This window comes from Rhinopithecus roxellana, chromosome 16 (genome assembly GCF_007565055.1).
Source record: "Rhinopithecus roxellana isolate Shanxi Qingling chromosome 16, ASM756505v1, whole genome shotgun sequence".
Lineage (NCBI taxonomy): Eukaryota > Metazoa > Chordata > Mammalia > Primates > Cercopithecidae > Rhinopithecus > Rhinopithecus roxellana.
Genome location: NC_044564.1, coordinates 25,177,368 through 25,188,964, shown reverse-complemented (window position 1 = coordinate 25,188,964; position 11,597 = coordinate 25,177,368). Strand labels below are relative to the sequence as shown.

At 54.7% G+C, this 11,597-nt stretch overlaps 1 protein-coding gene across 1 annotated transcript; it reads right to left on the bottom strand.

The window, feature by feature from the left end:
* Window positions 1–2,551: 2,551 nt before the first annotated feature.
* On the bottom strand, window positions 2,552–9,118 carry AQP3 (aquaporin 3 (Gill blood group)). The gene is made up of 6 exons (XM_010385755.2): window positions 8,780–9,118; window positions 5,154–5,280; window positions 4,709–4,846; window positions 4,240–4,358; window positions 3,680–3,897; window positions 2,552–3,589 (listed from the first exon to the last, which is right to left on the bottom strand). The coding sequence occupies exons 1-6, from the start codon at window positions 8,885–8,887 to the stop codon at window positions 3,421–3,423; spliced, it is 879 nt and encodes a 292-aa protein (XP_010384057.1). The 5' UTR covers window positions 8,888–9,118; the 3' UTR covers window positions 2,552–3,420.
* Window positions 9,119–11,597: the final 2,479 nt, after the last annotated feature.

Genomic DNA, 11,597 nt, shown 5'->3' with positions numbered 1-11,597 from the left:
GGAGGGGTCACACAGCTGCTGCATGGCTCATGTCCCTATCAGCCCCTGCCCTGACCCACTGCTCCTGGTCCTGGACCCACTGCTCCTGGTCCATGCTCTCGCATGGCCTGACCCTCCAGGCAACATGTTTCCTTGGCTGCGGTCGCGTGCTTCTTTGCCCTGCATCCTGTGTGTGAGCCCCTCTTGTCTCCCCTCCATCTCTCCCAAGAGCCTTCTGAAGTCAGGACACAGCACGCCATCGCCCTCATACTTCCTCCCTCCCCTTTCTCAGGAAATTCAGAATCCATGGAAGGAATCTGAGGAGGAAGAGGATATTGAATTCAATGACCTTTAAAAAAAAACAGCCTTTAGCATCCTCCCTCCACTGCCTTCCCACCCCCACCCCCCCCACCCCCCCAACCCCCCCCCCCCCCCACCCCCCCACCCCCCCAACCCCCCCCCGTCTCTGGTTCTGCAGGAAAAATCAGGAGGTGACATTTATTGAGGATTTACCATCTGCTGGTCACTGTGTTAGGTCTTTTCCATGAATCATCTTCCATTATTTCCTCCTCTCAATATCTCCCAATTCACGGATAACGGAGGTTCAGGAAAAGAACATGACTACCCCAAGGTCACCCAGCTAGAGAGAGAATCCCAGCTGGTCCAGGAACCCAGGTTTGCCTACCCATTAATTACTGCACCAAAAGTGCTGCCACCACCCTCTGGGCTGACTGGTCAGGGTCAGCAGCAGGATTTGAGAGCAAGGGGTGACAGAAGGACATGGGGCATGCTGGGAAGGACAGCAAGGTGAGGGCAGCCCAGGTGGGACTGGTGTGGCTGGAATGACCCTCTGCAGCCGTATTCCCCTCCCAAGGTTTGCCCTTCCTCCCTGCAGGGCCTGGGAAGGGGACACTCCCTCTGGCTCAGGTCCCCCCCACATTCCGGACACGCCTCTTGGGAGCTGGGGACAAAGAAGGGATAGAAACCTAAAATGGAACTGCCTTCTTCTGCCCTCACTTCCCCAGGCAGATTCTTGGCTGTGTGACCCTGTGTTTGCCACCCACCCTCTCTGGGCCATGGTCTCATCTGTGAAGGCTGGAGAGCAAAGGCTGGCTTAGCTTCTAAAAACCACAATTCTCGGCCGGGCGCGGTGGCTCAAGCCTGTAATCCCAGCACTTTGGGAGGCCGAGACGGGCGGATCACGAGGTCAGGAGATCGAGACCATCCTGGCGAACATGGTGAAACCCCGTCTCTACTAAAAAATACAAAAAACTAGCCGGGCGAGGTGGTGGGCGCCTGTAGTCCCAGCTACTCGGGAGGCTGAGGCGGGAGAATGGCGAGAACCCAGGAGGCGGAGCTTGCAGTGAGCTGAGATCCGGCCACTGCACTCCAGCCTGGGCGACAGAGCGAGACTCCGTCTCAAAAAAAAAAATAAAAAATAAAAACCACAATTCTCCTGCCACACCCAGGGATCCTCTGGTGCCCACAGGGTTCGCTCAGAGTGAGGATTGGGTAGGGGATGCCTTCCCTTGTATTTCATGAAGTTTCCCTTGATGAAACTTGAGGAGGGTGTGGGAAGGAAGAAGCAAATGAGAAAAGCTTCCTGTTCTCAGGTGTGCTGAGCCCGTTGCTTTTCTGGGCAAGTCAGAGTGCCAGAGTCAATCGTCCCACCCCCTGCCTTACTGGGCACAGAGGTACCTCTGTAGAAATGAAATGACTGAAGAAATGAAGCAGGAGGGGAAATGAGCATGAACCAGCTGCGGGTCTCGGCACTTCAGACAGCTAACTAGAAGATGCTGGAAGAGTGAGGCAGAGCAGGGATGGCTTCCCGGAGGAAGAGGTGTTAAAGCAGATCGTTAATGAGTAAAGATGTGAGATGGGACTTTAGAGCAAAGTCTGAAGACACAAAAATGTAGAAACACAAAGTAGGCTGAGGCAGATGGAGCCGTGTGAGAGGAGTAGGGTTGGGAGTTGGGTCCTGGAGGCTCTGAATGCCAGATGGAGGGTTGTGGGTGGTCTCCAGATGGGCACTTTCAGCAGGGGTTTTGAAGAGATCCCTCTGGTTGCTTTGTAGACTGACTGGGGCAGGCCTAGAGGCAGGGATGCTGCCAACGGGGCTGTGGCCAAGGTCTGGGTGGAGGTTATGGAGCCTGAACAGCTGCAGGTTGTGGAGGACAATACAGGTTCCAGTCTGATGGGTCTCCTCCAGCAACAGGGAACTCGCCACCTCCTGGGCAGCAGTTCTCCCTTTTGGGCAGCTCTGCAGCAAGATCTTCCCTGCATGGGGCTCAAGCCTTTTCCGGGGTGATGTGTGGGTACAGGGATTGGGAAGAAGATTCCATTCATTATGCTGGGGTACCCATGAGGAGGAAGCTTGGGGGAAAGTTTGGGACCACTGAGTCCAGACTGAGAGGCTTGGCGAAGAGGCTCTCTAACCTCTCTGTATGACCCCCCAGGGCAACCTGACCACATCAGACACTCAGCCGGGCACCCTGGCTCACTATGGGCATGCTGAAGCTCCTTAACTGGCCCCAGAAAAGCAGTAGAGCAAGCAGAAGGAGATTTGCACAACTGGAGGTTTTAGGCACACATTTTATTTATTTTTTTAAATATAAAAGATAAAAGAGTACATTGTTGAGTGGAGGATTAAAGGAACAACGACTCTTTCTAGAGTGGGGTCTCCCAACCCCGATCCCTAAGACTGTAACATCTGCTACATACATTCAAAACAAAACAAAACAAAAGCAAACATGAAACTTATGACCTGGACTTCACCCCACCCTTCATGCCTGTGTTATGACAGAAACACGTCCCACCGCTCCTACTTATGTATGTACATCCAGAGCTCCAAACCTGAGCTGTGGCTGCCTCCTCTCAGCCCTTCCCACATCCATCCTACCTCCCAAAAGCCTGTAGAAGCACCCACTTAGAAAAAAAGGCAGACGCACACATACACAGAAACACATCTATCTGCAGCTCCTCCATGTGGAGCCCCTGAAACACACACCCTGGCACTTTCCTCTCCTCATGCACAGAGGGACAGGCTGCCTTCCCCCGTCTCTGGGGTCCCCCAACAGCCAGAATCCCTTCCAACTGGTCCCTTGCCCTGAATATCTGGGAAACCACACACACACACATACACACACATGCACACACACGCACACACACATATACCTGCTGCCCATTTCTCTTCCCGTGGGAGACAAAAGGATGTATTCACCCAAATTCCAGTTCCACCCCAGCTTAGGGGCAGTGGCCTAAGGTGCTATTTGGGCAAGGTCCAGTGAACTCCTGAAGGGGCTGTCTCGTGGGGTGAGGGTGGATAAGGAGCTCCTTAGCCTGGAAGGGTAGATCCTGAAGAGGCTTCTTGGGAGTGGCCCTTGGACACTCAGTGGATGCTCAAGGCCAGCGCTGTGGAGTGGGGAGATGGCCGCTGCCCACTCAGATCTGCTCCTTGTGCTTCACATGGGCCAGCTTCACATTCTCTTGCTCGGTGGAGGGTGGAGGCTGCTCCAGGTGGCAGCCGATCATCAGCTGGTACACGAAGACACCCGCAATGGAGCCCAGGAGTGGGGACACGATGGGCACCCACCACCAATGCTGGCCGGTCCTGGGGAGAACAGACACTCATGGTCAGGGACGCGGGGGGCGGGGCAGAGGAGAGGCAGGCTGGGGTGAGCTGGGTGGGGACTGTACTCACGTGAAGACTTCAGAGCCCCAGCCCGCGAGGGCTGTAAAAAGACGGGGTCCAAAGTCCCGGGCAGGGTTGACGGCATAGCCGGAGTTGAAGCCCATGGAGGTGCCGATGACCAGGACCACCAGGCCCACGGTGAAGGCCTCCAGGCCTCGGGGTACAGGGTTGTTGTAGGGGTCAACAATGGCCAGCACACACACGATGAGGGAGGCTGTGCCTATGAACTGGGGAGTGGGGAGAACAGGGTAAGCAGCAGCTCCCTCCCTTTCTCCCTTTCTCTGATCCCTCCTTCCGTCCCCTACCTTCCCTCTAGCTCCTAGACTCCTGTCAGTGCCTGCCCATGCTTTCCTCCTGAAAGCAATGGTGCTAGAATGTCTGCATGCACAAGAACCCGCTGGAGAGCCACATGTTTTATAAGTACCTGCCACCATGTTCTGATGCGGGTTACCCTACAGATTTGAGAAATCCTGCTACAGTCAAGGAGTCCTGTCCCCGAGCCAGCCCATGAGCTACCAAGGTAACTCGGTCCCCTCCCTGAGTTCCCCTCACATGTCCCCAGCCCATACCTGGTCAAAGAAGCCATTGATCATATCCAAATGTCCAGAGGGGTAGGTAGCAAAGATGCCAGCTGTGCCATTGGGGCCCGAAACAAAAAGCTGGTTGTCGGCAAAGTGCCAGATTGCATCTGGTGACAGATTAGACCCAGAGTGAGCTAGGGGAGAGGCCTGAGCCCAGCCTTCCCTCTCAGGTGTGCCCTCCCCACCCTCCCACTGGTTATGGGTAAGTAGCAATACTGCTGTATTGCACCAGGCAGAGGGGATGACATGGGGTGGGGTGGAGGGCCTGAGACTCTGTTGTTGCCCAACTTGTTTCTTTCCCCTCGTGCCCCCCACCTTGGCCCTATGTGTGAATGAGTGAGTCATGAGCCCAGGGCCTGGGCAGGCCCTAGCCGTCTGTCATCAAAAGGCCTGGTGCCAGCTGGTCCTGAACAGAGGGAGGGGGGTAGTGGAGGAGGACAGGGTGGGGAATGCTTACCATAATACAGCCCAAAAACGATTCCAGCACCCAAGAATGCTCCCAGTGTCTGTGCCAGGGTATAGATGGGCAGCTTGATCCAGGGCTCACGAGCCAGGAAGCACATGGCAAAGGTCACAGCAGGGTTCAGGTGGGCCCCTGAGCAGAGGGGACATGGGACCTATTAGCTGCAGCCTGCCACAGTCGGGAGACTAGGGTCCCCTGAGAAGAGGTGCAGAGAGGGGTTTCTTGCACAGGATGGCGGTTGTTCTATGTAGCAGGCCAGTTGATAATCTCTGATTCCAAGGTGAGAGTCAAAGGTTCTAAGTGTCAAGTGTCTTCTCCACCCTTCTTTCCCAGGGGGCCAAAGCAGAGGCCACAGCCATGACCTGCCCTTAGGAATGCCAGGACACCTAGTGGGAATGCTATTGAGGGTCAAGGGCTGGGGGCAGGGTTAAGGCCTTACCAGAGACCTGGCCAGCGATGAGGATGCCCAGAGTGACAGCAAAGCCAAAGGCCAGGTTGATGGTGAGGAAACCGCCATGGGTGCCCCGGCTGAGCACAACCTGGGCCACGGAGCCACAGCCAAACATCTGTTAGGAAGAACAAGGCAGGGAGGGTGAGGACCAGCAACTCTCACTCCAGAAGGAAGGGGTGAAGCCAGCAACCTGCCCACCCGCCACCACTGGGAGGAGTAGAGGCCCTTCCTGGACCCAAACCCAAACCCCTTCTGCTGCAATTGCACCCTCCAGAAAAAGGACACATGCCTTCCCACCCCCACTGTCCCAACCCTAATATAAGAGGGCCCTAGGGAAAGCGCTGGAAGCAGGGTCTGTGACTGGGATCCTAGAAGATGACTGAACCATCTTCACTGATTTTCCTTGAATTTCAGCAGTAGGTTTAGGGGAACAGCTTTCACCTTAGCACAAGTTTCTCCGCAGCCCTTCAGGCCTGGACCGTAAAGGTGGGAAGCCTCTCACTCATCCCCCAGCTGCCCCAAAGAAAAGCTCATGTGGGCCAGGTGCAGTGGCTCACACCTACAATCCCAGCACTTTGGTAGTTCGAGGCGGGTGGATCACCTGAGGTCAGGAGTTTCAGACCAGCCTGGCCAACATAGCGAAACCCCATCTCTACTGAAAATACAAAAATTAGCTGGGCGTGGTGGTGGACACCTGTAATCCTAGCTACTCAGGAGGCTGAGGCAGGAGAATCACTTGAACATGGGAGGCAGATGTTGCAGTGAGCCGAGATTGTGCCACTGCACTCCAGCCTGGGCGACAGAGTGGGACTCCATCTCAAAAAAAAAAGAGTTAAAAAGAAAAGAAAAGCTCACGTGGTGGTGGTAGTGTTGGCAATAGGGGACACAAATAAATAGGGAGGAGACCAGAAGTGAGATTGAATCCACTTCTCCTGAGTCCAGGATGTCAGAGCCCCAGCTCTCACCATGTCCCCCTTCCTTTACCTGTCCCTGTCCCAGTGCCTCCTTTCTTCACCCATGACCTCTCTGCTCTCAGGGGTCCGGATTCCCCACTCAGATTTGGAGGTCCTACAGACAGGGATCTGAGTGGCTCCTCTTACTATCCCCAGCCCGGGACCCAGGGCAGTAGAAATGGGGAGATCAGTTCTAAACTTTTTGCCAAAAATGGGGGAACTAAAAAAGACTAAGACCCCTGGTGTTCTACAAATATAGAACATACTGGAGCCAGCTGTGGTGGCTCACACCTGTAATCCCAGCACTTTGGAGGCTGAGATGGGAGGATCTTGAACCCAGGAGTTTGAGACCAGCCTGGGCAACATAGTGAGATCCTGTCTCTAAAAAAGAACGTACTATGTCTATTCCCCTTGTTCAAGCCTGAAAATACTTCCACAGCAGCTGTAAAGAATTGTTGCCCCGAGCCCCCTAAGTGTCCCTCAAAGCTGCTCAAATGCCTTCCCCTGGTCTCCTCTCCCCACTGCCCATAACTAAACGTTTTATGCTCACAGAGCAGGCAGTTTCCAGGACCTGTGCTACGGGCCCTGTTTATTCTGATGGGTCAGTGCCTGCTGTTCCGGATGGTTAAGCATTTTGATTATCATCCCAGAAAGACCAAGAGATAATGGAGAAGCCAGCGGCAATGACATGGGGCAAAGGTGTGCAGGCAGGTGAGAACAAAGATCAGAGATTGCAGGTGTATGTATGAGGAGGGGTAGTGGGAGACAGGCACATGAGGGTCTGAGGCCCCCTGCCCGTGCTTGGGAGGCCCTGGCCGCAGCTCCTTGCCTGCCAAAGGCTCAGACCTGGCTCCATCCCAGGAGGCCTTGGAGGGAGGAGCTGTCAGAGCCAGTTCCACCACCTTGGGGCTAATCTTCCTCTTCCTCCCCCACCCCCTTCCCTGAGTTCTCAGCCAGCACCACTCCCTGCCCTAACACCAGGTATCTCAAAGAAAGGGGCTTTCCTCACCCCAAAGCCAACCCTGATTCTGCCACTGCAGGCCTAGGCTCCCAACACACAGGTATGCAGGCAGGCATTCATCCACTACACAGGGACCCCCAGGCCTGCCCCTCCAGTTCATGCAGTCCTTGAAGTTTTGCTTCTCACTGATATCCAATACCTCACATCCATCTGAGCGTGCAAGCCTTCCCCCACAAATTTAACACCCTTCTTTTGTGGTCTGGGATAAGCCTGATGATCCTGGGGCTCAGTGGGAGGACTAACGGCTCCTTTGTGAGAGAGTGAACTGAGACTTGGGAGGGAATGAGGAAGCCCCTCCAGGAAAATAGAAGACATCATCCTCCCCTGGCCTGGCTGCTCTAAAATAGGTGGCTGGACTCAGGACTCAGATAGGAGTGGGGGCTCCGAGGCAGGAGGGTGATAAAAGCCACCTCCTATTGCCTTCTTGGCACACAAGAGAGGGGCCAGGGCTGGCTGATAGGACCACTAATCTTATGGGAGGCTGTGGATAAAATACCCCCTGTGGCTTCCCCACTTCCTATCCTTGGAAGCCAGAAGTGGGTCAGCCCTCCTCTGCCCATAGATCCTGCTCCTCTACCATTTGGGGATCCGTACCCCTTAGTTAAGCTTCCTAGTCCACAGTGGGCCAGCTGGTCTGTACTACCTAGGGCTGGGGCAGGAACAGAGTAACCCACCCACTGCAATGTAGCAACTGAACCCAGAGGAAAACAGGTGTAACCACATGAGCGGCTGAAAATCAGACAGAAACTGGGACAGGAAATAGGACCATTACTGGTGGGTCTGCCAGACCTAAGAAGTGCAAACAGAGTCACCCAGAACAAAACCAGGGTGAAACTGGTGTAACCAAGGAGTAACTAGGACTGAGGAGTAACCCAGACAGGGAAATACCTAACTCAGAGAACCCACGGAGTAACCAAGAGACCAGGGAATAACCAGAATGCTTGTCCTCTTCTGCTGAGACGCTGACAACATCTGTCTGGATAACAGATAGGGCCTGGGAGTCGCTTGGCACCAGGGGAGCAACTTTAGACAGGTGTCCTCTGTGTTTGGGCCTAGCTTCCTCCCACCCTCCTACCGTCAGAATCTGCCACCCATCCCACTTCGCTGTTTGCAGCCCATGTGGCCTGCGCCCTCTGCCCCTACTTGTGCAAACTGTCCTCACTCACTGCAACTTTTGGACTTTTTGAGGCTTAATTATTCATTAGAGGCCAGACACCCACGACCCAAATAACCTAATAATGGCTCATTTGCCTCCGCTCCTTCCCCTGCCTCTGGGGGCTGGGATTCTGGGAAACTGGAGGGCTGTGGGAGGCAGGGGAAGTGGCTGGGGGTCCCAGACTGCAAGGGTGACCGCTTCCCCCAGCCTGTGGGCTGAGTCACTTGTGGGAGGTAAACGATCGGCACTGTCACTGGGGAGTAACAGCTGTCATTCTGGCGAGTCGGAGCTGTCAGAGATGGGGTTAGAACTGTGGGGAAGAGGACTTTGGAAGTCAGCTTGATCCGCCGGGGTTAAGCGTGGGGGTCAGAGCTGGGGAGGTGCGTCCAGTCCACCTTGGAAAACACAGCCCCTTCGGGGAAGTGAGCGTTTGGGGAGTGCAAGGGCTGGAGAGAGAAAGGTTTTCCCGGCTCCCTCCACTCACCACGAGGATGAGGGTCCCCAGGCATTCGGCCAGCGCCTGGCGGAGCAGCCGATAGCGGATGTGGAGCATCTCCCCGCAGCGGGACATCAGCTCCTTCTGTCGACCCATGGCGGGGCAGGCGGCGGCGCTGTCTGGCGGGCAGGGGTAGCGGGAGGCGGCAGGCGCAGCGAGCAGCGGCCTCCAGCGCTGGTGGCTCCCTTTATAGGAGCGCAGGAGACACGGGCCCCGCCCGCCCTGCAGCCCCGCCCTGCAGTCCCGGAGCGTGGAGGAGTGGGCGCCCCCTCACCCCCGCCCCACCTCGGCTGGGAGGCTGGTGCGGACGTTGGGTGGGCGGAGCTGGAGAGGAAGGTGGCGTGGCGGGGCGGGCATGGAGTGTGAGGAGCTTTACGGGAGGGGTGGCCTTCAGAGGGCACTTAGGGGAGGGGGCGTCATGGGAGCTGAGAGGCTTAGGCAGATCTGAGAGCCAATGGTGGGAGTATAGGCAGGGTTCAGGGCCATGGCTGGGGAGGATGCAGCTGTCATAGAGACCACCTGGGCCCTGTGATCACCCCACTTCCTTGGGAGCGGAAGGAGACCTGTCAAAGAAACTGGCCTCATCTCTCCAGGATGACTGGACCCAACAGGTCCTTAATTCGGGGCAGGAGGGAGGAGGCTGCGAGCCCCAAGTGAGAAGAAACACTGTCTCTTCTGTCAGGACAGATAGGCACAGACCCTTCAAGGGGACAGCTTGTGTCAGGAGGGCAGCAGTCCAGACCCAGGTGGGCACACAGACACACGTGCTGAGTTCATGGGCCCTTATCCTTGTGCTGTGAGCATGTCATGTGTCACATGTCCTGGCCAGCTATGTCCACAGCTGTGTCTACACATGGTGGATGTCCTGTGTGCCTAATTGTATGGCTGGGCATTCCTCGTGGCTGTGCACATGCCTGTTGAATATGGCTAGGTGACTTGAGCTTGTCACACGTGTACCTGCGTGCATTGCTCACATGGCTTCAGAGGCTGAGCTGCAGTTGCCCTGACATGCCACATGCCACATGTTTGCCAGCAGGCTGAGTCCCAGCTGTTTTTAACCCTCTCCTCTCCCATCCCACTTACCCCAGCCAAGGAAGAGTCTGTCTCTCTCTTGTCTCTCTCTTTTTTTTTTTTAGATGGAGACACTCCGTTGCCTAGGTGGAGTGCAATGGTGTGATCTTGGCTCACTGCAACCTCCACCTCCCAGGTTCAAATGATTCTCCTGCCTCAACCTCCCAAGTAACTGGGATTACAGGCGCATGCCACTATGCCCAGTTAATTTTTGTTTTTTTAGTGGAGACAGGGTTTCACCATGTTGACCAGGCTGGTTGCGAACTCCTGACCACAAGTTATCCACGCGCCTCAGCCTCCCAAAGTGCTGGGATTACAGGCATGAGCCACTGCGGGCAGCAAGTCTGTCTCTTTAAGTAAACTTAATTGTGGGGGAGTCAGCCTCATCTGATGGGGATCATGGGACAACCTCTCTCTCTCTCTCTCTCTCTTTCTCTCTCTTTCTTTCTTTAAAGAGTAGGGGCTTGCTCCATCACCCAGGCTGTGGTGCAATCACAGCTCACTGTAGCCTCGAACTCCTGGACTCAAGCGATCCTCCCACCTCAGCCTCCAGAATGGATGGGACTATAGGGACTATGTGCCACCATGACACTTAGCTAATTTTTAAAAATCTGTTGTAAAAACAAGGTCTTGCTGTATTGCTCAGGTTAGTCTCAGACTCCTGGCTTTAAGTGATCCTGTCACCTCAGCCTCCCAAAGTGCAACCTTACCCTCTATGCTGCTTTTAATAACAAGGAAACATCTGGTAGCCTGGGAGCAAACAACATGCCCTTATGCCAAGCTTCTATGGCAGCATTGCCAGAGGAGATCAAAGAAATCATTTTCCAGAGAGACTTAATCCAGGTGGGCTAATTACCCTGAGGACTTGTCCCTTGAGGGATGAATATGAGAAATAAGGGCCCCCGACTGGGCGTGGTGGCTCACACCTATAATCCCAGCACTTTGGGAGGCCGAGGTGGGCGGATCACCTGAGGTCAGGAGTTCAAGACCAGACGGACGAACATGATGAAACCCCGTCTCTATTAAAAATACCAAAAATTAGCCGGGCGTTATGGCAGGTGCCTGTAATCTCAGCTCCTTGGGAGGCTGAGGCAGGAGAATCACTTAAACCCAGAAGGTGGAGGTTGCAATGACCTGAGATCGTGCCATTGCACTCCAGCCTGGGCAACAAGAGCCAAACTCCGTCTCAAAAAAAAAAAAAAGAAAAAAAAGAAAAAAAGAAATAAGGGCTCCCACGGTCCAATGAGAAGTGAGCAGGGCTAGTGCAGAGGTTCTTCTCCTAGGGGGGCCAAAAGAGAGAAGGGTTAGCCCTGTCGTCCTTGATCAGAAAGGTGATCAGCACCAAGAAAGCCCCAGGGGCCATTGGAACCTACAGTCAAACTGTGTTAGGCGACAGGACCATTGACATTTCAGGACAGACAGGCATGGACCCTTCAAGTGGACAGGTTGTCAGGAGAGGTAGCAGAAGAAGCTAAACAAGCTCTTAAAAACATGGATGATGACTCACTCCAGCCTCTACCTCATGGGATCAAGCAATCCTCCTACCTCAGCTTCTCAAATAGCTGGAACTACAGGCATGCATCACCATGCCTGGCTAATTTTTGTATTTTTTGTAGAGAAGGGGTTTCGCCATGTTGGCCAGGCTAGTCTGGAACTCCTGAGCTCAAGCAATTTGCCCACCTTGGCCTCCCAGAGCGCTAGGATCGTAGGATTATGAGTATTGCTAAACCCATCT